This window comes from Nansenia antarctica (genome assembly GCF_963989245.1).
Source record: "Nansenia antarctica genome assembly, chromosome: 12".
NCBI classification, from domain to species: Eukaryota; Metazoa; Chordata; class Actinopteri; order Argentiniformes; family Microstomatidae; genus Nansenia; species Nansenia antarctica.
In genome coordinates, this window is record NC_137682.1 from 16,201,488 (window position 1) to 16,227,527 (window position 26,040).

The 26,040-nt window shown below is 40.3% G+C and overlaps 1 protein-coding gene across 7 annotated transcripts in view; it reads left to right on the forward strand.

Moving 5' to 3' along the window:
• The window catches only part of LOC308168425 (uncharacterized protein), a 218,669-nt gene that overhangs the window by 24,052 nt on the left and 168,577 nt on the right, over positions 1-26,040 (forward strand). For 2 of the 7 annotated variants that reach the window (XM_080543006.1, XM_080543009.1), the window contains 14 exons: positions 12,793-12,828; positions 14,922-14,957; positions 15,261-15,296; positions 15,577-15,612; positions 15,707-15,802; positions 16,107-16,253; positions 16,601-16,693; positions 16,796-16,843; positions 18,739-18,783; positions 19,530-19,565; positions 20,259-20,360; positions 20,676-20,700; positions 20,903-20,985; positions 23,858-24,903. In XM_080543006.1, the coding sequence (XP_080399132.1) occupies positions 12,793-12,828; positions 14,922-14,957; positions 15,261-15,296; positions 15,577-15,612; positions 15,707-15,802; positions 16,107-16,253; positions 16,601-16,693; positions 16,796-16,843; positions 18,739-18,783; positions 19,530-19,565; positions 20,259-20,360; positions 20,676-20,700; positions 20,903-20,985; positions 23,858-23,871 (833 nt within the window). In that variant the 3' untranslated portion in view covers positions 23,872-24,903. Of the gene's footprint in view, positions 1-9,178; positions 9,288-12,469; positions 12,509-12,792; positions 12,829-13,132; positions 13,169-14,921; positions 14,958-15,260; positions 15,297-15,576; positions 15,613-15,706; positions 15,803-16,106; positions 16,254-16,600; positions 16,694-16,795; positions 16,844-18,738; positions 18,784-19,529; positions 19,566-20,258; positions 20,361-20,675; positions 20,701-20,902; positions 20,986-23,857; positions 24,904-26,040 lie in introns of those variants that run through there. The other 5 variants (XM_080543008.1, XM_080543010.1, XR_013937731.1 and 2 more) reach the window with 5 other exon arrangements.

Consider the following 26,040-nt stretch of genomic DNA (forward strand, 5'->3'; position numbering starts at 1 on the left):
TTTGGTTATTATTATTATTATTATTGCTATTATTATTATTATTATTTGGAACTCTGCTTTGTATATCAGTTACAGGTTTGATACTGCTCAATACTTTAGGATAAAGAAAATTAAATCCATCAATCTTTTTTAAGAACTGCTTAAGTGCCCAAGTAATTCACTACACGACATGAAGCCTTGCTTTTGTAATTTAACTTCAAAACTGTTGGCAGATGAAGCATGCACTTGCAACTATGAAAAAGTATTTTATATTACTGTTCAATAAAAATGTGCATGAAATTTCAACTTAAAGAAACTGTTTTTTGTGTGTGATATCAACAGGCTTTCCTATTCTCAGATTTCAAGTCTGCAAATGAAAATCAATGTAAACATCCAAAATAAAATGTATTACATTATAAATATATTTTCTTTTGGCCATTTTTGCATGATGACTGTGAGTGACAACACACTGTTCACTATTCATAAATAATTCCTTATTATTATTCATTTACTTTTATTTTGCCACTGAGAGGACATTGTCATTTACAGAAAAGTGATAGAAAGCAGGATAGCGGGACTTTCTGCTCAACAAATAACTGTTAAATAAAAATATATAATTGGGCCTAAGGTGGTATGAGGGCCAGGTTATGAGTTAAGTCATGACATCCCTTACTATTGTGACAGGTGTCATGGGATCTATGGCCACTCGGTCAGTACTTCACTGTAACATCTCATACATCAATCACTCTTTGATCAATTAATTGGAATATAAAGGATCAATGGATGTCAAATATGTTTACCAGTATTATCTTTTCTCTAGCTGACCTGAAAGAGTAAAGGTGTGAAAATATATTTTTGTTTTTCGTGATTGACTTTAAGCCTGTTGTATGAATCTCACTTTGGAGTTACTGGAGGTTCTTTCAACAAGGGAACATTGCCTTGGCCAGAAATACGTCATGAGTGCTTGGGAAATTAAGACTTGGCAGCACCTTGTTGCCAAGTAGTTTCCTTTTGATCACAATATGGACTTGTTTGATTAAATTATGAAAACAAGGAGAGGAATGCCGGAACACCTGTGGATGTACTGTAGGATGTTTACGCCTTCAAAGTTGGAAGTAACACCAGTCAAATGTAATTAAAACTCAATTACAAGGTGTTAAAGGGGTAGTGTAGCTCTGGTACAATGTGTGGAACAAACTTAGTGTGGAATACATGTATGTGTCCAATCCATAGAGGACATGACCTTCTAGACAGTGTCAGAAATCAAATCTAGACTTTTGTGGTGGAGTGGAGTCCCAACTCTTTTTCTAGAGAAAGCAGGTTCCTTTGTAATGCCCGGGATGCTTCACATATTTCCTTAACAAACAAAGTCTCCCACCCTGATTTTGACCTTTGATCAATGGCTGTATTCCCACATACAAGGATAAAAATACAGAAGGGCCTGTCCCTTACTTTCCTCCTCAGCTTCACATGATAAGATTCCATTCTTGGAATAGCAATCAGAGAAATAGCCAGATAACAAATGATCAGAAACAGATGATTATTTGATCATGATGATATTAACAACATCAACAACAACAACAACAACAAATGGAGAGGTAATCTAATGTTTCCTTATCTGCTAGATTAATTCTATTTTTGTATTTATATATATATTTTTGTAAGATACAATTGTATCAGCTGCACGTGTAAATATGTAAACATATGCATGTCAGAAGATTTAATCTGGTATTTCCGTTACTCTCCCTGGCTTTAGGGTCTGGAAACCAGAAGATCCAAAGCTGTTAGATAATGAGTAGAAGCCATGTCTCCCAGGGGTGGGTGTTCTGCATCCCAACTGTTAGGCCCCTTTCCCCTCCCAATATCCCCCTTAGGAAGAGAGCCTGTATTACCATCTACACATTATACAGTACTCCTGACTGTAAATGCCAGCAAGAGAACATTTATTATTTTTTGTATTACTATTCATTAATTTGGAAGAATATTTATTTATATATTTTTTAAGGCAGTGGCTTGGTCGAGGACTTGCTGGAACGGTGCATCCACATTACCAAAGGCTGATCATTCGTACCCAGCTTTCAGGACTTTGATGACTGAGCCTTTTCCCAACCCATAGTAAGACGCTATGGTGTCGCATCCCGATATGGCATGGGCTGATGAAAGGTTCTTGACAATTTCTGAATGCTTGGCCAGTGTCGCCTTGTCGTCCACTATTGCCCTTTCGTTGCGGGGGGATACAGCAATGTTTGAGTTACGGTGACACTCCCTATAGCCCCTGCCAGACTATGTTCATTTGGACTTGAGGCACAATGCAGGCTGGAAGGAAGCACGTTTTTGTATCCTGTTTTGGGAAGGCCAGAGCCGAGCCTTGACATTGAAAAGGAGCTAAGTAAGCCCCACAGGAAAAACACTAAGTCTTGATCGAGTTTGTTATAAAGAGATTTCACAATGTGATAGTGTTTCTCTACAGAAATGTCAGGTTTTGAATAATACCATCTCTTGTTGTGCATTGACTTTAGGTTTTATGACATTTTGGTGAGATCTAATTGCTGTGAGAGAAGCAGATTCTTAAGTGGAAGAAGTAGACGTGGGGTCAGGAAGTGGTGTTGAAGGGCCAGTGGGGGTTTACTCCTTGTCTGGTCCAAGGAGACACTGCCCTACAAAGACTATCATCTTTCAGATTAAACGTTAAATCAATGGTTGGTCACACTTTACATTAATTTAATTTTTTCATTTCATTTCAAGCCTTTATTTCAACTCGGGGACCATTGAGGGAGACCCTCATTTTCGGTGGGGCTGAGTGTACAGGATATATATAGTATTTGATCCGATTTTGTAAGTTTGCCTACTGACAAAAGAAATGAACGGCCTATCATTTTAATGGTAGGTTCATTTTAACAGTGAGAGACAGAATATTAACCAAAAAATCCAGAAAAACACATTATATAAAAGTTATAAATTGATTTTCATTTGATCGAGGGAAATAAGTATTTGATCAAAAGATGACTGGTCTACTTGGTGGAGAAACCCTTGTTGGCAAGCACAGAGGTCAGATGTTTCTTGTAGTTGGTCTCCTGGTTTGCGCACATCTCCAGTCCTCTTTGCAGATCCTCTCCAAATCCTTAAGGTTTCGAGGCTGTCACTTGGCAACTCAAAGCTTCAGCTCCCTCCACAGATTTGATGTGCGCAAACCTGGTGACCAACTACAACTACGTCTGACCTCTGGGCTTGCCAACAAGGGTTTCTCCACCAAGTACAGAGTCATCTTTTGCTAGGGGATCAAATACTTATTTCCCTCGATCAAATGCAAATCAATTTATAACTTTTATTAAAAGAAGTATATATAGTTATATAATATTATTTTTAAAATATATTCTGTCTCTCTGTTAAAATAAACCTACCATTAAGTTTATAGACCGTTCATTTCTTTGTCAGTAGGCAAACTTACAAAATCGGCAGGGGATCAGATACTTAATTCCCCCACTGTAGATGGGAGAGAGTCTATTTTAAAAGTGCTTTGCAGCAGGTTCCAGGAGGGTGGAGCAGCAAATAAGAAGGCAGTCTTTCCATGTTCTGTACGCATACAGGGGACCTCTAGCGTAAGCCAGTTATTTGATGGGGTGAGGTAAGGGCCAATATTCTGACTTAACAGTGAAGAAATGGTGGCAAATTCCCAAGCAGAGCTTTATAAATAAACAGATACCAATGCCTATTATGCCTCATTTCCAGGGATGACCAACCAACCATGTTATCTAAAAGAAAGTGAGAAAGCTATTGCACTCTCTTAAATCAGTAGGAAGGGTATTCCAGTAATGGATGGCTCTGACTGAGAAGACTGTTATGTTACGTTGTGATGTTACGTTGTTTTGTAATTGCAAAGTAATAGAGTTTAGAGGTTTGTGGACTGGCCCTTATTCCATGTCCCTCAAAGTCCCTCAACTTTATTTACCATGCAATTACCAAAATACTATGTAACAACATGTTCATCGATTTTAAGTAATTACAGCATAATGATATGGTAGTGATGATTTCTTTGTTTGTGTGCATGTCCTGTAAGCATTCTTCATAGACGGAAGTAAATGTCTGTAACCTGAATGCTGTAACAATAACACTCCTAAGTAAACAGTGTAAGGTCATCTGTGTGCGTGACACTCCTATGAAAACAAAGAAGAATGGAAAACGTCATCAATGGTATTTGAACTGCTCTGACTCCTGCATAGTTTTCCACAATGAGCTGACTTCACCAAGCCCATACCCAAAAAAAATAAGTGACGTAAACATTTGCGCATTAATTATCCATGAGTCTCTCACAAAAAAATACAATAACATTTTAAATAAATAAACACGTCCAAACTTTGCAGCTGGTGCAAATGCTTAATGAATCTGGCCATAAGATTGTATTGACAAACAGCATGTTTTGTGTACATGTCCAATACAGTAAATCCTGATATTCAGATGAATTTCAAATTTGGGTGGTTTTATAACCTAGCAAATTACATTTAGTTGAAAAACAATAACCTACTGTATGCATTACTTATGCTCAATGATGTATGATCTTGTAAAAGGTATTAAATACCAAAAATACATGTTTTAAGTTAGTTATATATTTAAAGTTTAGATCAAAATGATCATCTTTATTTGTACCGTAAATAACAAATAGGCATTGTAGTACACAACTCTAAAGCTGAATATGAACCCAAGCCTTACACCTCTAAAGCAAGTGCATAAACCATAGTACGATAGTCGACTTTCCTAGCAGTGTTTGTAACATTCATTAACTGATTTAATACCATACACTATGAGGTTATCCCAGTGATTGTTATATAAATAAAAGCCTTTGTTTTTCCAAAATATTACTTTAAAAGGTTTGAAACATGAGTAGAATGGTCATGATGAAAAATCTTAAGTCTGCCCAATATGAAATTTATGGAAGAAAGCTACTCTCAGAGTAGACTAGCACGTTTTGTATAAATCTACAAGTGAACATCTTTACTTTGCAATACAAATGGTAATGTTACCATTAGAGTGCATAACCTATATATCAACAACAATACAAACCTATATAGGCTATTCTTCTGAAAACAGTCCACTATAAAGTCTATTATCTCTCTGAAGAGTAAATATTAGCCTGTTTGAAAGATGCAAACAACATGTCGAGTGTAGCCTATGTTGTTTGAAGTACAGAAGCCGAACAAAGCTATTGTAGCAGGAGTCAAAACTGAGTGTGCTGGAAAACCCTGTCAGTGCATAAGTTATATTTAGTGTTATCAAAAAATGTCCTGTCTTTTTCAGCTTTTGACAACTCTAAATAATATAGCTTAAAATATAAATGTTTGTATTTCATTTCCAGGGTTTTTAAACCGGAAGGTTTGATATTTGACACCTAAACTACTGGGATCAAGCTTCCTGCCCCCCCCCCTAAAATAATATATATATATATATATATAATTTTATAATAAAAAATAAATAAAAACAGGCTGGATGGTTTCACCTCTGCAGACGAGCTGCCATCCATGCGTATGTCTGGCTTGCCAGATTGCCTAGTCTAGTATGTGAATTGCAGAGGCCTTTCAACAACCAGTGACTATGGAGCCCTCTCCACCCCATTTACTATATCACATTTTTGGCATTTAGCAGACGCCTTATTCCAAAGTGACTTACAATCAAAACATTTGACTAAGCAAGTGAATCATCAATTCACCAGTCGTAGCAGGAAGAGTAATCTAGCTCAGGCCAGGGGCCATTGGAAGTCATCGTGATTGAAGAAGAAAGAAAGATTTCTTATTTTTTACACAGGAGAAACAGTACAAGGGGGAGGAAGTAGAACTCTTAGGAGACACAGTATAGGGGGAAGCAGGTGTCTCAGGAGGCACAGTGCTGGGGGGTAGTAGATGTCTCAAGAGGAGCAGTTAAGGTGTAACCTGAAGAGATGGGTCTTCAGTCTCCGGCGGAAGATGGGGAGTGACTCTGCAGTTCTCACAGCCGTGGGAAGCTCATTCCGCCAGCGGGGAGCCAGTATAGTGGCTGGTATAGTGTAGTGCAGTATAGTGACTGGGCCCCCATATTTCAAGATCCCCAAGGTGCCACAGCCTCCTCTGACGGCAACTGCACAGGAGTCGGCCCAACAGCCACACCAGGACACACTGGACATAGGCGTCACACTGGTCAGGGACCTCCCCTGTCTCGTCATTGGGGTCTCGTAGGAAGGAGCCTAATGCCTAGGGCCAGGGGCTGTGGGGGCCCCAGAGTAAAATATTCCATGCGCACCTGGATTTGATGGAACTATGGGTAACCCATGAGAGGTCCAATTTACACTTGGCCCCGGTTCAGGGCTTGGTCCCAAACATGATTCAGCCACGATTCATGGTGCTAGTGCACCCTACATAGCAAGTCTACATGGCTTCAAGTGGAAAGCGAAGAAGGGTTGGCTTCAGAAGCGTGGAGTATGTCTTTTCAATGTTCCACTCCCACAGCCCTAGTTCTTGCCTTTGGTGACCGTCGACTGTGAGATGTTGCAAGACTGTTTTGTTGCTATCCAACAGCCCCCCACTCCCCTCTCTCACTGTATAGTGGAGGTGTACAGTTTTTAAAAGCCTGCAGTTTCCTTTGGGTGTCTGGGTGCATTCCACTACAGGAATTGCTATGTCTTGAGCTCTGATCAAGGGCATCTCTGTTTCTGAGATTTGTGCTGCAGCCAGTTGGGCTCCCCCTCTCACTTTCATGAAATTCTACCGCCTAGATGTGGCGCTGGAACTCAGTAGGGTGAACCGGGTACATTTCCATGTACTCACTCAGGCTTTCTGTATGGGCTTTGGCAATCGGGGAGTTGTGCAAATGTCCCATAGTGAGATGTCGAACCGAGTCGACTGAAAGTGAACTTTGGGTTTTTGTATGTAACCCCGGTTCTCTGAAGGAGATAAGGGAAACATCTCACCAGATTGACCGCCTTCTAAAGGCTTGTGAAGAGGTGGTTCACAGAATTAAATAGTCGTGCATTGCAGTAGCCTTTATAGGCTGGGCTAGGCTGGGGTCAGCCATGCAAAGTGCTCCCACCCTGTTCCAGGCGTGATTGAATAGGGTTTCAGCAAATAGGATACGCAAGGGTGCACATCCCATAGTGAGATGTCTCCCTCATCTACTTCAGAGAAGCGGGGTTACATACCATAACCCAACGTTTTTTATTCTTGGGCTGCATTTGTCCCGCAGCAGGATAATTTGATTAAACACCCCTGCATATAGGCCTAGACTGAAAAGTCATCTGTACTTACCATCTAGTGAACGACAAAGAAAAACAGCAAAAAAAACAGGCTTTTGGCAATCAAGTCCCCAATCCAAGCATTTGAATCTTGCAGACTATGAACCCAACACGTGTGGAGTGTTGAATACAAGGTAGGAAATAATTTCAGTTTGATGAATGCAGTGTCCTACACCACTGGATGTCTGGATTATGTGGGATGTATTGTGCTCATAATTTGCTGGTTATAAATCTCCACTGCTGGAGAGATATGTTTAGGTGGCTAACTAAACACACTCTGTTAAATGTTACTAGTTTCTAGACTAGCCAGCACTAGTAGCCTACATACTGTAGCCAGCTAATGTTAGACTTGTGTTGTGTGAGATATTGTTAGCAACTTATTATGAGATATGTTACTAGCTACAAATGCAGCTTGGTGAAGATAAAATCTGTTGCTGTAGCTAACTATACTTCACTGGATCCGTCACTGATATGGTCGTCGTTATGTTGGGACAATATAAAAGGAGGAAAACGTATAGTTTCCAGCAGGAAAAAATTAGGACAACCCCACATTTATGCAACTGATTAGAACATCATTAGAGAGGATTTTGGAGGAGCCTGTTATTTAAACCTCCGACATTTAGTTTGGTTTGCTCTTGATTGTTGAAGTGAATGGTGTCACCATGGCGAGATCAAAAGTGCTCTCTGAGACCTTCAGAAAGAAGGTTGTAAGATGTGTATGAGTCTGGGAAGGAATTTAAAAAGATCTCAAAACAATTAGACATCAGCCATTCCACTGTCTGGTAAATAATTTACTAGTGGAGATTAGAACATGTAAAACAACTGCAAACATGGCCAGGCCACTCATCCTAGCAAGTTCAGCCCAAGAGGAGAGATGCTAAAAGAAGTCTCCAACAATCCTAAAATGTAATCACACGACCTACAGGTAGTGTGCAAGGAGGAAACCCTTGCTGTCAAAAAAACAACAACATCAGGGTAAGACTAAAAGTTTGCCAGAGAACACCTAGACACACACTGTGACTACTGGAACTTTGGACAATTGAATCCAAAGTTCAATTATTTGGCCCAGTAACAGAAGACATGTTTGGCATAAACCAAAGACAAGAAACACAAGAACCCCGTACCAACTGTGAAGCATGGGGGTGGATATGTCATGGTTTTGGACTGCTTTGTGGCCAGAATTCTTTATTGTATCAGAGGGTGCTTGAGGAACATGTGAGACCATCTGTCCAACATTTTGTGGACTTATGTGGACCATGCAACATGACAAAAAACCCAAAACAGACCTAAAACATTCCAGTCAATCCACCAAGAAATGGCTTAAAAGAAAGAAATGGAGAGTTCTGGAATGGTAAAAGTCAAAGTCAAAGCCCGGATCTTAATCCTATTGAGATGCTGTGGAGTGATTTTAAATGGGCTGTGCATATAAGACACACACAGAAAGAATTCTGCATGGAGGAGTGGAAAAACTTTCTCTCAGCCAGAGACTGGTAGACAGTTATAGGAAACGTTTAATTGAAGTCATTTCAGCCAAAGGGGGCATTAGGACATAGGGTGTCGCCAACTCTTTGAGTATTTGTTCCTGCCCTCGTGTTGCTGAAGCAGCATGACCAGTATGAACGAGGCTATGACATATCTCACCAGGAACAAATAAGTGACAAGAGTTGGCGACAGAATACAAACACAACCCTCACAACAGAGTTCCACCCTCCACCACCACCACTCTCCTCCCCATTCTCCAACCCCCCCCCCACCCCACCCTCCACCTCCTCCCCATCCTCCAACCCCACCCCACCCCACCCTCCACCTCCTCCCCATCCTACAGCCTCCCCCCCTCCCCTGGAGGGAAGCTGGTGTATTTCCTCCCCTCCTTTATCTGAAGGAAGTGCCAGAATAAGCAGCAGCATGTGAACACCTTTTCCACTGGCTGATTAACACTGGTCTGCAGAAGGACGCTTCGCTGTGCCCTGGAGGGGAACACTTTTTTGAGACACCATGAAGACTATCAGGATAGCCTTCCTCCTCCTCGCCTTCGTCCTGCTCCTCACTACAGGTACAGAGATACGTCAAATCCTCATTATCATTATCCGAGAGTATTAGAGATTAGTCTGTTAAAACGGGTAGGACACTGCAGGAGACTGCATACAGTATGTTATGGACAAAGGATCAGCCAGAAATACCAAAAACCTGAACTCAATCAGTGTGTGTGTGTGTGTGTGTGTGTGTGTGTGTGTGTGTCTGTGTGTGTGTGTGTGTGTGTGAAAGTTAAGGCTACCCACTATTGGATGGATAAGAACATTTATTAGCCTTATTTAAAGCTCTGAAGTGAGGGGTATCACCATGGCGAGATCAAAGAAAAGAAAAGATCAGAATCAGAATCAGAAAGATGGTTGTAGATGCGTATGAGTCTGGGAGGGATTTAAAAGATCTCTAAACCATTAGAAATCAGCCATTCCACTGTCCGGAAAATAATTCCAAGTTGAGAACATTTAAAACAACTACCAACATGGCCAGGTCAGGCCGTCCTAGCAAGTTCAGCCCAAGAGCAGACCGCAAGATGCTTAGGCAATATAGATACCTGAGTAACATGCACCTCTTTTTTAGACTGAGGTATACATGGAATTCTGTACCCTGTGTCCTTGTATTTCACTTCCTGTTGTTCTTTTGTTTTGTTTTCTGTTGTTTCTTTTCTTTCTGTTTTGTTTTTAACTGTGTTTGACACTTCTTCACCTCCACTGTTTTTAACCTGACTGTATTTTACTGTGTCTTTTGCCCTGTGAGGTGTCCTTGGGTGTTTTGAAAGGCGGCATACAAATAAAAAGTATTATTGTTATTTATTATTATTCCTAAGTAACTTAGTAAAGTAGTGGTTTTAGCGGTTGTATTTAAATACCATGTTCATTGGGCTTTTGTGTTTGTGCAAAAAAAGAGGACCAAAACGCCTTACGGCACAACATGAATCAAAGACTGGCAACTGTAATCATAAAGTTATCATGATATCCAGATCAGCGTGTCTGGGAGTCAGTCCAAGAGACACTCTTACACTTTGAACATTGCTCCAGGGACATCATGTCTAAGTGTGTTTTTCCGTTTGTCCTAGCATGAGATAAGTGCATCATTTTTATGTGTGTGCGGGATGGGAACCACATGTAGCCTACTGTCCTGTCTTTGGTAGACATAGGGTCTGAGGCTGATCAAAGGCTGTATTTTGTCTCCCTATAGGAGAACTGAGTAGGTTGAGTAGATGGGCTCTCAATCGGATAGTGAATATTATGTGTAGTGTGTAGCTAAAACAGTGACCAGGATTTCTTAATTGCATATATTATATTATATTATATTATTGCATACATATGATAGATCATAATCAATTGTGCCTTGAAATGTGAACAAGGTTTAGACATCTCAAAATATCTAATATGATAACAATCATTATATGTATGAAGCCAATTATTGAATTATAATGCATTATGCAGATGCATTATTAGGAACTGGAAAATGGGTGCATTAACCTCATTGTTTCTCAGGAAGCTTGTGTGTAGGACTCTCCATAATTATGCCATACACTCCAATTGCTAATATTCAGAATTCAAGCTGTGAAATTGAAGTTTTTGAACACCTGAAATAGTCTATATTCATAGCTCTGTGTGAGAAGTTAAACTAAGCCAACGAAAACCAGAAAAATTGGCGATAAAAATAAAATTCAAAAATGTCTATTTTAATTATTGGCATCGTCATTGACTTAACATCACTTATATCAGGTTTAATGAGCAACCTATTTTCAGACATTATAATGCATCTGGCCACATCTATTACCAAGACTAAATCACAAATATTGTTTTTATTATTATTATTATTAAAATATTGACCTGCAGGGTCAGGGCAAACAAATTAATGTGGCTTCTTGGCTGGTGGAAAAGAAAAAGAGGGAGGCTGTTGATTGTTTCATTTGCTTGAGCGCGGCCGGGCACGAATCCAAGAGTACTGTTCCGCTCTGCCCGGTGATTGGAGCTGCAGATAGGCAGTGGGAACCAAACTACTCCGTCTCTCACAGAGAAGCGTCATTGTCCTCACAGAGAAATGTACCAATCGGCCACAAATCTGGCTTCCAGCGCCAATCTACCATAAACATCTCAAGGAAACACCCAAGCCATGTTTTTCCAGCACATTACTTTGCCACTAGATATATCACAGAAGAATGTGAAGGAGATAGGAAGCAGGAAAAAGTGTGATTGTAGGGAAAGTTGCTTCTCATCTTCAGCAGACAATATTTTACATTTTACCATGGCAGTAGGGACAATCCAGAAAAAGATGATTAGACTAATATGGTCATAAGAGCCAAAAAAGATTGTTCTTATCATGGAGAATGGACTGAAATGTGTTACCAGTCAATCATATGTATGTATTTTATATGGGCAGTAGCTTTGTCAATTGTTTGATTGTATTTGGATTGCTTTAGTGACAACTGTGACAGGGGTTACACTTTGGGGTACATTTGTGGACAGTGGTGGAGATGAATCAGCTTTCACTGTCGATCAGGAGGAGGCTTTCACAAGACAAGATGCAGCTGTGGTCGGTGGCTCAAGCAGGGGTCTGGTCTTGGGTTACATGTTGTGTGAAGCTCAGCAGCCATCTCCGACTGGAGCGAAGACAGGAAACCCTGTGTGGCCCTTTGGCTGTAGGGGCCAAGGGACAACAATACTCTGGCTGGGACAGGATGCAGCCTTTCACGGGTCTCTGGGCCCAAGCAAAGGATATCCACCTCAGTGTCAGAGACAGGCCGCCTCCTCATTGTGAATCATCACAATCTGACACTTTAAAAGAGATGCATGGCAGACAGACCCCTGGCCTTTCAAACCGTGCCAAACAGGAATCACAAAAATATCAAGCCGACCCTTGGATCTAAAAGGGACAATTTTTAGGATATGTTTTACCCAGAGAGAGCAAAGGTGACTTTTGATGTGTGATGAAGTGACCACTTTTAAGTGCTCTGACTCTAGATTAAGATGTCTGATTGGAATGTAAAATGTTTCACTGTTCAAGTTTATAAATCTATATTAATGAATGTGGTAATGAATACAATTACAATTTCTCTGGGGATGAGGTATAATATGATACTCAATTCTGGGACGTTAACATTTAATTATGATCTACAAGCGACATAATAATTGTTGGTAATAGTTCATTATAATTACGGTCTTTGTTATGTAACTTAGATACTTTTGTTTTGTCTCACAGTGCAATCAGAAGTAGCTGAAGAATCTGATGCAGATAAAGGTATATCATGGATTATTATTCATTTATCTCAAGAACATCCATTGCAAAAGATACACTTTGTTACCCTGTTAGCTATTCAGCTGTTTTGAAAGTTTTGGTGTCTGTCATCACAGCACCTGCTTCTAATGAACGTCCTGCCAACCAAGTCAACTCAGATATCAATATATCCACCATAGCTCCCACCACGACGTTCACCACCATCAACATAACTCCCACCACCATCACCACTGTGAACCAAAACAATTCTTTGTTATGTAACTTACCTACTTTTGTTTGTCTCACAGCGAAATCAGAAGTAACAGGGTCTGATGCAGATAAAGGTATATCATTGATTATTGTAACATCGTTAAGGAATTATTCATTTATCTCAAGAACATCCATTGCAAAAGATACACTTTGTTCACAGTATACCCTGTTAGCTATTCAGCTGTTTTGAAAGTTTTGGTGTCTGTCATCAGAGCACCCACTTCTACTGAACGTCCTGCCAACCAAGTCAACTCAGATATCAATATATCCACCATAGCTCCCACCACGACGTTCACCACCATCAACATAACTCCCACCACCATCACCACTGTGGACCAAAACAATTCTGTAACTTACCTACTTTTGTTTGTCTCACAGCGAAATCAGAAGTAACAGGGTCTGATGCAGATAAAGGTATATCATTGATTATTGTAACATTATTCCAGAGTTATTCATTTATCTCAAGAACATCCATTGCAAAAGATACACTTTGTTACCCTGTTAGCTATTCAGCTGTTTTGAAGGTTTGGGTTTCTGTCATGGCAGCACCCGCTTATATCTGAGTTGAAGGCATTAGCTCTTCTGTGTCAGGCATGAAAAACATATTTAGCTGCATGGCAGGTGAACTAATACAAATAATTTCATCAGGAATCTTCCCTGAAGCCCTGAAAACTGCAGATATTAAGCCTCTACTAAAAAAGAATGGCCTAGACACATTTGTACTAAACAACTACAGACCCATATCAAACCTTCCCTGTACAGGAAAAAGTTATTGAAATGGTTGCCCACGAACAACTTAGCAATTATTTGCTAAGTTGAAGCTACTATGTCTCCATTGGCATCTTTGTATCTGACCAAATTAAAATGACGTGGGGTTCCCCAAGGGTCAATCCTTGGCCCCCTTCTATTCAATCTCTAAATGCTTCCATTGGGACACATCATAAAAAAGAACTAAATTGCCTACCACAACTATGCGGATGACACTCAAATCTACATAGCCCTCTCACCGAACGACTATAGTCCCATTGACAATCTCTGTAATTGCATTGATCAAATAAACGCCTGGATGACACAAAACTTCCTCCAACTAAACAAGGACAAAACAGAGATAATTGTATTCGGTGCACCTGACAAAAGATCGAAAGTCAGTGCAAAACTTGATTCTCTCTCTCTTCAAACAAAAAAACAGGTCAGAAATCTTGGTGTAATTCTAGACTCCGATCTAAACTTCAACAGCCACTTAAACTCGATAACTAAATCAGCCTACTATCACCTGAAAAACATAACAAGAATGAGAGGTTTCATGTCAAAGCAAGACCTTGAAAAACTCATCCATGCATTTGTTTCGAGTAGACTTGATTATTGTAATGGTCTACTAACAGGCCTATCTAAAGGAGCCGTTCGTAAATTGCAGCTCATCCAAAATGCCGCTGCTAGGGTCCTAACAAAAATAAAGAAATTTTAACATATTACACCAATCCCGAGATCCCTGCACTGGCTACCAGTCTCTCTGAGAATTGAATTCAAAATCTTCCTAATTACATACAAATCACAAAATGGTCTTGGACCAAAATACATATCAGATCTCCTCCCACACTATATTCCCGCAAGGTCCCTAAGGTCAGCTGAGACTAATCAGCTAATAATTCCAAGAGTAAAAACAAAACAGGGTGCAGCAGCTTTCAGTCACGCTGCTGCATGCTCCTGGAACAAACTCCCTGAAGAAATCAAACAGGCCCAAACCCTTAAAACATTTAAATCTAAGCTAAAAGCCCTCATGTTTTGCACCAGTTATGATTAAACACAAACACTTCTATCAATGTATTTTTTCCATTAACTATTGTCTTATTAAATGTTTTATCTATTTACTTAATATCTATATTTGCTCTTATTCATTGTAATTTTTATTTTCTTACTATGCTTCTCTTGCTGTATTTTTAAATAATGTATGTAAAGCACTTTGAATTGCCCCTGTTGTATGAAATGTGCTATACAAATAAACTTGCCTTGCCTTGCCTTACTGAACGTCCTGCCAAACAAATCAACTCAGATATCAATATATCCACCACGACTATCACCACCATCAACATAACTCCCACCACCATCACCACCGTGGACCAAAACAATTATTTGTTATGTAACTTACCTACTTTTGTTTGTCTCACAGCGAAATCAGAAGTAACAGGATCTGATGCAGATAAAGGTATATCATTGATTATTGTAACATCATTAAGGAATTATTCATTTATCTCAAGAACAACCATTGCAAAAGATACACTTTGTTACCCTGTTAGCTATTCAGCTGTTTTGAAAGTTTTGGTGTCTGTCATCAGAGCACCCGCTTCTACTGAACGTCCTGCCAACCAAGTCAACTCAGATATCAATATATCCACCATAGCTCCCACCACGACGTTCACCTCCATCAACATAACTCCCACCACCATCACCACTGTGGACCAAAACAATTCTTTGTTATGTAACTTACCTACTTTTGTTTGTCTCACAGCGCAATCAGAAGTAGCGGGGTCTGATGCAGTTAAAGGTATATCATTGATTATTGTAATATTATTCCAGAGTTATTCATTTATCTCAAGACCAACCATCACCACCATCACCACTGTAAACCAAAACAATTCTTTGTTATGTAACTTACCTTACCTTATCTTTTTTTGCATTTGTTTTTGTTCATGTATACATGTGAAAAAAGCATAAACGCACCTACTGTAACGCTAAAGCAAATTCCTATATGTGTCAAGCATAATGGCAATAAACGTTATCTGAATCTGAATCTGAATCTGAACCTACTTTTGTTTGTCTCACAGCGCAATCAGAAGTAGCAGGGTCTGATGCAGATAAAGGTATATCATTGATTATTGTAACATTATTCTGGAGTTATTCATTTATCTCAAGAACAACCATTGCAAAAGATAGATTTGGTTTCTGTCATCACAGCTGTCGTCACAGCTCCTACTGAACGTCCTGCCAACCAAGTCAACGCCACCATAGCTCCCATCACGACTAACACCACCATCTCTGTGAGCCAAACCAGTAAGTGAGAAAATATATATGAAAGCTTTTCTAGTTCATGTACTGGACTGTGGCTCTGTGTTTATGTGTATTTTAACAGATCTTCTTGGGGGTAAAGATACAGTAATTAGTAGACAAGATTGAATTAAACCTGCTTTCGAAAAGCAATATTTAACATCCATGTTTACAAACTACTGCCCACTAGTTACAGTACCTTAAACCATCCTGTGACCTTATGTTAACATGGGTAAAGAGAGTTACTGTAAATACCCCAATACAGGTTTGATTGAATTCGGCCCTCACCCAGTCTGCTTTCACATTGTAGTGGCAGGTAACCAACTGACCCCAGCTGCTGCTTCCGCAACAGTTGCCACTTCAACTGAGAAACACAACAACACCAACCTAGCAGAAAATACAACCTTGGTGGTCCCCGCAACAAAACAACCTGAAACTATCAATAAGACAGAAGGAGGTAAGACATCTAAATCTAATTTCTCTGTCTTATGCTATTAGAATTATATTCTATGTTTTCTGTGAACTGTTCTTCTACAAGTTAATCTGCTCATGCTGCTCATTGATGTATGGATCAAGAATGGGTATCAATATGATAGCATCAGGTTTTTGCTCTTCATTTGTAGCATTACATTTGCATCAAAGATGACGTTCAAGTACTTTTTTTTATAAATTAAGCCCCAGATGAATAACCAATAGTTCTCAAGCTCTATAGATGCATGGCTGCCCTCTATTCAATCACATCAGATTCCCTTTCATTCCAGTATTTCAACTGCTCTAAACCAGTACATGCGTCCTCCTTTGCAGCTGAAACGAATGCAACGAAGTCAAAATTGTCTCCTCCTGAGACTGGTCCCCAGAAAAATGACTCCTCCGTTGAAACTGACACAAACACTAAAGGTCTGGAGAAGCAACGTTTTCAAATGTCACTAGAAATTGATAACATAAGATTCTAAATTGTTTTACTCTCCACTGACTTCACATTTGACCATTTTCTTTCAGCTGGACTCCCAGGGAACCTCAACACCACACTAAAACCAGACCTCAAAGGTATGCACATGATTTGAATCTGTGGTAACACTATAGATTAGATTAGATTAGATTCAACTTTATTGTCATTGCAGAGTACAAGTACCAGACAACAAAATGCAGTTTAGCATCTAACCAGAAGTGCAAATAGTGATATAAAACATGATAGTGATAAATGATAGGTACAGTATGGCAAGTACAGTAGCATGTTCAGTTAAGGTAGCTATGTACAGTATGATTTATACAGATGTATACATTAGAGGCTATATCAAAAAGAGGTATGTACAAATGTGCAAAAATATGATATGTGCAAAGGTAGTATTTGCAAACAGCAGTAGTGCAAAGGGTAATTGAGTGTTCACATTGTCCAGGGGTGTGTGCAAACAGCAGTAGTGCAAAGGGTAATTTGGTTGTCCACAGTGACCGGGGGGGTTACTAAGAGTCAGTGTACCTCATGGTGGGGGGGCAACAGTGTGTGGGGCGGGGATTGTTCATCAGAGTGACAGCTCTGTGAAAGAAGCTGTTCTGGAGCCTGCTGGTACGGGACCTGAGGGGGCGATCTAACAGACCATGTCTGGGGTGCGAGGTATCCTTGATGATGCTTACCGCTCTACGCCGACATCAGTCTGCCTAGAAGGACTCGATGGTAGGGAGTTTGGTGCCGATGAGGCACTGGGCGGTTTTCACCACCCGTTGCAGACTGTGATGCAGTTGGTTAGGATGCTCTCAATGGTGCAGCGGTAGAAGTTGGTCAGAATCCTGGGAGACAACTAGGCTTTCTACAATCTCCTCAGGCAAACACAGATTCTTTGGGACAGGGCTATAGTGTCGCCCACTCGGCCTGCAAATGTCACTGTGCGCTGCTACGCCTTTTTGACCAGGGAAGAGGAGTTGAGGGTCCCCGAGAGGTCCTCAGAGGTGTGGACAGACTGGACACCCAGGAACTTGAAGCTGGAGACACGCTCCATCTCCATCTCATTGATGTAGATGGGGGAGTGTACGCAAGCCATAGTTCACAATGATCTCCTTGGTCTTACTGGTGTTGAGGGCCAGGTTGTTGTCAGCACACCACACCACCGCCAGTTGCTGGACCTCCTCCCTGTAGGCCGACTCGTCATTGTTACTTATCAGGCCTACCACAGTGGTCTGAGAACTTGATGATGGAGCTAGAGCCATGCATCAGCATGCAGTCGTATGTGAAGAGGGAGTAGAGGAGGGGGCTCACAACGGTGTTCAGGGTCAGGTTGAAGGAGGAGTGGTTGTCCAACTTGACGAGCTGGGATCTGTTGGTTAGGAAGTCTAGGGTCCACTTGCAGAGGGAGGTGTTGATACCAAGGTCACTGAGTTTGGTGACCAGCTTGGAGGGGATGATGATGTTGAATGCTAAACTGAAGTCAATGAACAGCATCCTTGCGTAGGTGTTGCTTGTATCTAGGAGGGTCAGGGTGGAGTGAATTGCTGTGGAGATGGCGTCCTCCCTTAATCTGTTCTTGTGGTAGGTGAACTGTTGGGGGCACCCAGCCAAGAATGCCGTCAGGGCCAGCAGCATAGTGCAAAAGCCATAAGTATGGACAGATGTATATGTACAGTGTGATATATACAGATAAGGGTCGAAGATATGTACAGTTAAGATATGTGCAGTATGATATGTACAGAACAAGGGCAATGGATATCGGATATCAATACAATATGTAAAGTTGGGCATGTAGGTGATGTACTGGGTAGTTTTTTTCAACCGTTGCACCGTCCTTTTGTACCCAAAGGATGTATGAAAATCAACAACATATAACTCAGATGCAGTGGTTTAAACCAATCAAAATTATATGTATTACTATCACCCATCTTGTTGTATTGGATAATTGTGCTTATAAGTATGAATGAGATAAATGACATAATGAACATGACAATGTTTCCAGGCCATACAGACAAGGAGGAGAGTATAACTTCTAACCAAGGTGCTGGTAAGTCCTCTGTTCCTGTTACCTTCTTTATACAGTACAGCCACATATGTGACAGGGTCTGGTAAAAAAAATGTCCTCAAGTAGGGCAATGTCATTTTTCTGTTTTTTCCATATTATGAAAGTGCAGATTAATAGTTGAAGAAGATATGCTTATGCAAAACATATACAAAACAGCTGCTAGTAGACTAGCGCTAAAAAGGAACATCGCTACGAACATCTAACTGCATGTTTAGCACATCGCAACATGCTGATAAAACATCAACATGCTAAAAACACATAACTACACATAATTAGATCACAGTCCTTGTTTTTGAACACGTCATCTTGGTGAGAAGGAGAATACTGTTGGTGCAATTATTCGAAAATGGAAGAAACACGAATTGACCATCAATCTCCCTCAGTCTGGGGGGTTTCTCCACCGAGTCTTTTTTTGCTACTTAATACTTATTTTACTCAATAAAACACAAATCATTTTTCAAAATTCATATAATTGGATTTTCTGGGAATTGTTTTATATTCTGTCTCTCACTGTTAAAATGAACCTACCATTAAAATTATAGACTGTTCATTTCTTTGTAAGCGGGTAAACACAAAATCAGCAGGGGGTGAAATACTTATTTTCCAGTATATTATCTATATATTATAGATATTTTCTATCTTACAGTAGAAGTCATCAACATGAACCCTTGTAATTGAGAGAGACGTAAAAACAACAATCACACATTTGGATATTCTCTCATATTCAGGTCCCAAGTCAGAGGAGAAGAAAACAGCTAACTCCGGTAATGTTGTGTATGGACATTTTGACCTCTAAATTGTATGTTCCATTTATAACATGACATGTTGACCTCTATACCATATGTGACACGTTCTAGTGCTTTGGCCCTCACATCGGCAACCAATCAAAATGTTCAGACTTTTCTTTTGAAACACGGAACTACGTTTCAATGTTGTTGAGAATCACAACACAAACTCGCTAGTCAAGCCAAAATACTGCAATGCAATGGATTCGGTGAGTAATCCCCACTGCTACCTAGTTAACTATAACACTACTACATTGTTAGCAGGCTCACAAAACAAGCTGTGTTAGTTGACTAGCGATTTGTCATTGATTTTCAACAACGTGGAAATGTATTCATATTTTTTTAAAGAAAAGACTGATGATTACATCGGATCCCGATATGAGGACCAAAGCATTAGAATGTGACACATCTATGTTCCACCTATAACATGACCACCAGAGGGGGGCGTACACACACTTTCAATTTGACTGGATTGTCTTTGACACTTTCTTATGTGTCTCTATTTCATATTTTCTTTCTTCTTTTAGAAAACACCTTAGGTTTAAGACAAGTTGGTTAAAAGACAATCATATCTGCTAATTGACCCATAGTTCTAACAGTTGTGCTGAATGTAAACTAATCTAAACTAAACTAATCTTATCTAAGGAGCATGTGTTTCCTCTTGTTCCTCAGATAGGAGACTGTTGTGGATTCTTCTGCCAGGCATGGGGGTCGTACTGGCTGCCCTCATCTTCATTCTCAAATTCAAATGTATGAAGGTTCACGATCACACAGGTATAATTATGCCATCTAGCAGACACTTTTATCCAAAGCAATTTACAGTAGTGTACTGTTGCATATTTATTATATAACCCCAGCCATACCAACTAGCTGCATAGACCCACACATTAAAACTGAACACAACACCAGAGAGCGGAATTTAATGGTAATGCTTTGCTACTCAAAGCACACAAAAAGTAAACAATCCATATCTGCATCCACTGTGACTCAGATCAAATGCAAATGATTGACTTCTGGCCCTAGTCTGTATGTATAGTATTCTATAGAACTAAATAAGACCAATTATGCTTTTTTTCTGTCCCTGTACAGAGACAACTGACAACGGAACAGAAAAGTGAGTATTCAGACTACACATGATGATGTACCATAACTTTTTTGGCATAACATTACTTCATTCCTAATCTTAGACACTTATTCTGAGATAATAATGAAATGAATGTGTTCTTTTAACCACATACATTATTTCACCATGTTTACAGTTCAGCAAACCATGTTTTTGTGCTTTACTGTCTCTCTCCTTGTTCCTCAAAATGCAGCGCCTCTTTCCAAAGTCGGCCAGACAGCAGCAAAGATGGTGTCATGCTTCTCGGAGTGAAGTCATCAGGGGGAGAAGACAATGGTATGTTTTCTGTTATTATACAGTACCTTTAGCATTGTCAAATAGAGACATTCAATTGATATCTTATTTAATTTAATTCAGTTATTTATGGATATATAAACACCAACAAGCTGTTTAGTTTCACCCGTTCCCATGACTCTAACTACACTTCAAGACAGTGAAAGTAAGAGGGAATGCTTGAATAAAGTTGGAGAGAAACAGATTGAGAATGTGCATAGTCTCTTCTGCTTCACTTTTCCTAGTTCTCAATCCTCCTTTCCAACATCCTGTAACTTTGTTTCATCAGGCATTGACTCACAATTATTCCCGGGAAGTTGGGAGCTTTTAATATCTCATTGTCCATGTTCAGTAATGGGTCTCGGCTTTGGAGTGCAGGGAAGGTGTTTCCTGTGATTTCGCGCCCCCACCCTCGAAAGACCAGCAGGGCATGAAAGATAGGGACTTCCTCACACAAACACAGATTCTTTGGGACAGGCCTATTGTGTCGCCCAGTCGGCCTGCAAATGTCAATGCGGTCCAGACACTGTGTGTATGTGCCTCCCACTACATAGGCCTAGCTGCTCCCTTAAGCAGGAACTGAGCATAAAACTCCCCACCTTCCTCTGCTTTCACTGTAATCAGATCCCATAGAGCTCTTGGTTGATAGCTACACAGGGAAATGGCCTCAGCCTTTAGGAATTTTGCTGGAAGAGAAAGTTTGAGTTGTTTGAGTTGTGATGGGTTCTCATTGTAGCCGTGTAACTGTAACTTCTTTAATACATATGTGTTCTTTGTACTGGTGGATAACATCTTCAGTCATACTCTAACTAGTGCTGGGATACTGTGCTGGATGTTGCAGAGTGATGATTAAGATACTGTTGTTCTAGGTTTCTTTTGAGGTCAGCATAACCAGCTTCTTTGTCATGGAGTATCTCATTAACATATGTATGTGTATGTATGTATACATGACATGTATGTGTAACTGCTAATGTCAATGACTAAATTGATTTAAGCATGGTAGCTGACTTAAAACTTGTTGTTGGTTTGACTCCCACATTGACCACAAACGTTATAGCAAATAATGGCTGAACAATAATTGTTTTGGATTTAAATGATCTCCTAAATGATCATATGTTATCATATTCTATACAATTATGTGTGGGCTATGTGAAAAGGGCTGAAATGGATCCTCCTACAGCCTACAGTATGTACAGGTGCATACAAAATAATAATAATAATAATAATAATAATAATAATAATAATAATATCGGAAAATAATATCGTTCATTACTTTCATATATTCTAGATTAATTACACATAAAGTGAAATATTTCAAGCCTTTTTTGTTTTAATGTTGATGATTATGGCTTACACCTCATGAAAATCTAAATTCCGGTATCTCAAATTATTAGAATATTACATAAGACCAATAAAAAATAATATTTATGATACAGAAATGTCGACCTTCTGAAAAGTATGTTCATTTATGCACTCAATACCTGGTCTGGGCTCCTTTTGCACAAATGACTGCATCAATGCAGCGTGGCATGGAGGCAATCAGCCTGAGGCACTGCTGAGGTGTTATGGAAGCCCAGGTTGCTTTGATAGCAGCCTTCAGCTCATCTGCATTGTTGGGTCTGGTGTCTCTCATCTTCCCCTTGACAATACCCCATAGATTCTCTATGGGCTTCAGGTCAGCCGAGTTGGCTGGCCAATCAAGCACAGTAATGCCATGGTAATTAAACCAGTTACTGGTCGTTTTGGCACTGTGGGCAGGTGCCAAGTCCTGCTGGAAAATGAAATCAGCATCTCCATAAAGCTTGTCAGCAGACGGAAGCATGAAGTGCTCTAAAATCACCTGGTTTGCTGCGTTGACTCTGGGATTGATAAAGCACAGTGGACCAACACCAGCAGATGACATGGCACCCCAAATCATCACTGACTGGGGACTGCAACTTGGATTCTGTGCCTGCCTCTCCAGTCTTCCTCCAGACTCTTGGACCTTGATTTCCAAATGAAATGCAACATTTACTTTCATCTGAAAAGAGGACTTTGGACAACTGACTAATGGTCCAGTTATTTTTCTCCTTAGCCCAGGTAAGAGGCTTCTGACGTTGTCTCTGGTTCAGGAGTGGCTTGACACTAGGAATGCAACACTTGTAACCCAGTTCCTGGATACGTGTGTGCGTGGTGGCTCTTAATGCACTGACAGCCTCAGTCCACTCCTTGTGAAGCTCCCCCAAGTTCTTGCTTGACAATCCTCGCAAGGCTGCGGTCATCCCTGTTGCTTGTGCACTTTTCCTACCACACTTTTCCCTTCCAGTCAACTTTCCATGGATATGCAGACGAGCTGAAGGCAACAAAGCAACCATCCCACGCCGCATTGATGCAGTAATTCGTGCAAAAGGAGCCGAGACCAAGTGTTGAGTGCATAAATGAACATACTTTTCAGAAGGTCAAGATTTCTGTTTTATAAATCCTTTTTTTAATTGGTCTTATCTTATGTACTATACAAATATTTTGAGATACTGGATTTTTGATTTTCATGAGCTGTAAGCCATAATCATCAACAGTAAAACAAAAAAGGCATGAAATATTTTTACTTTATGTGTAATGATAAAAGAAAGAATATATAAAAGTTTCACTTTTTGAATTAAATTATGGAAAATAATGAACTTTTCCACGATATTGTAATATTTTGCGATGCACCTGTATGCAATGCAACACTGCCCTCTAGTGTGAGTAATCACAAACATGAGGACATCGATAAAGATCTTGTTCCTCACACAACTACACTTCTTTTCTCTAGCTATGACACAGGATTAGGTGTTTTACTAAATATTCCCTGGTTTTGTTGTTTGAACTTTTTGGTTCATTCTTTATTGTCTTTCAGCTGCTGCACGATAAAAAGGCGAGGCAGTGCCAATTGAATGATCAACAGATGAGACCAACCTCTTTCACACACCAAACTTCAACTGTGGTCCCAAACTTCAACTATTAAGAAAGTACCATTTCACTTTGAAACAAGTTGTTACAGAAGGCCCAAAGCTATTAAAGTGTTGTAGATTATGGGACTATGAAGTGAGCACTGATCTGTGAGAAAAGGACCGTGATCGAATGATGTTGTTCTTTGATTTGATCAACTGTTATTTTGTGTAATTTTATTTCAATAGTCATTCAGGTAAGGAGAAGCTGTGATCCCAACTCAATCAAGACCAGCATCCAAATATATTTTATTGTTGAATTAATGTTTAGATTCTCTCTTTTTTACACAATCCCCCAAAGGTTTCAGTATCAAAGTGTAAGAGGATTGTCTATTTGTCTTAGACCCTGATAGATTCCAGATATTTTTACTATTATTTAGTTCCCTAATGTGTTTAAGCTACAGCAAAACGGCTAATGCTATGGAATATGCACTGAGACTATGTAGAACCTGCATTTTGCATAACCAATTACTCTACTGTTATGACCATCCATGCTTTTACAAAGTGTTTGCATACTGTAAATCTTCTGGTGTAACAAATAATGTTGTTTTCTATGTATATGTTAGGATTGTAAGGATTAGCTCATCGCCTTCCTGTGTTTTCTTTCTTTTTTCCAGGTATGGTATTAGCTATTATGTGTCTCAAATATATTATCAGTGTGCTCCCATTTACCTTACACCCTCATCTGGGTTGTGAGGACCCTCTGTTGCAGATGTTGTTTATGTTTTGTTCATTTTTTTACCTCTTTACATGTCCACACCTAAGGCCTCATAACCTACAATAATGATTGATTTGCTTGTGATTAGCTTTAACCAACACAGCTGTATTTTCTTTACTCAAAGCAATCTTTGAACTTGTCAACTTTGAAGCCTTGATTTGTTTATTGATGGATGGAACCACTTTCAGAGCATTAATATGTCTAATCAAAAACTTGTTTGTGATCATCAGTCATTAAATGCATCCTACAAGTGTCTGTCTTCTCATTCTCAATATCCCCACATGGGACGTTTACATTTTACATTAACATTCTTGGCATTTAGCAGACGCATTTATCCAAAACAACTTACAACAAAAACATTTGTCTAAGTAAGTGAATCATCTATCCATCAGTCATCACAAGAAAAAGTAGTCTATGCTCGATAGAGGTGGTGGTGCCAGTTGGCCAGCAGAGGTGGAAGAGCGGAGTGAACGGGCAGTGTTTGGGGACTGACCATTGCTTGCATGTAGGAGGGGGGCAGTTCCCTTTGCTGACCGGTAGGCGAGCACCAGGGTCTTGAATCTGATGCGAGCTGCTACTGGGAGCCAGTGATGGGTGCGAAGGAGAGGAGTAACACAGGAGAATTTGGGGAGGTTGAACACGAGATGGGCGGCAGCATTCTGGATGAGCTGCAGAGGTCTGATGGAGAAGGCGGGGAGCCCCGGCCAAGAGTGTGTTGCAGTAGTCAAGGTGGGAGATGATCAGTGTCTGGACCAAGAGTTGATCTGCTGCTCTGGTGAGGAATGGTCGTATCCTTCTGATGTTGTAGAGGAAGAATCTGCAGGAGCGAGCTGTCGCTGTGATGTTCGCCACACAGGATAAGTGGTTGTTATGGATCACCCCAAGATTCTTGGCTGTCTGGGAGGAGTTCTCTGGAGAAGGCAGGCTTTTCCAGGGAGGAAGAGTTAGCTTGGTCTTGTTAAGGTTGAGCTTGAGGTAGTGAGCTGACATCCAAGCAGAAATGTCTGCAAGACACGCAGAGACACGTGTTGCCACCTGCGAATCAGAGGGGCGGGGGGGGACAGGAAGTTGAGTGTCGTCTGCATAGCAGTGGTAGGAGAAACCTTGTGAAGAAATGACAGAGCCAAGAGATTTGGTATAGAGGGAGAACAGTAAGGGCCCTAGGACGGGTCCCAGGGTGACGCCAGTCGTAAGGGCTCATGAGGAGGACAGCAATCCTCTCCACGTCACCTGGTAAGAGTGACCAGCCAGATAGGATGTAAACCAGGAGATGCCCAGTTCTCTGCTACTGAGGTTGTTGTTCAGAATCAACTGGGGTCTCAACTGGGGTCTCCACTGGTACATTGCTGGATTGTTTTGGTCAATTGACAGGAA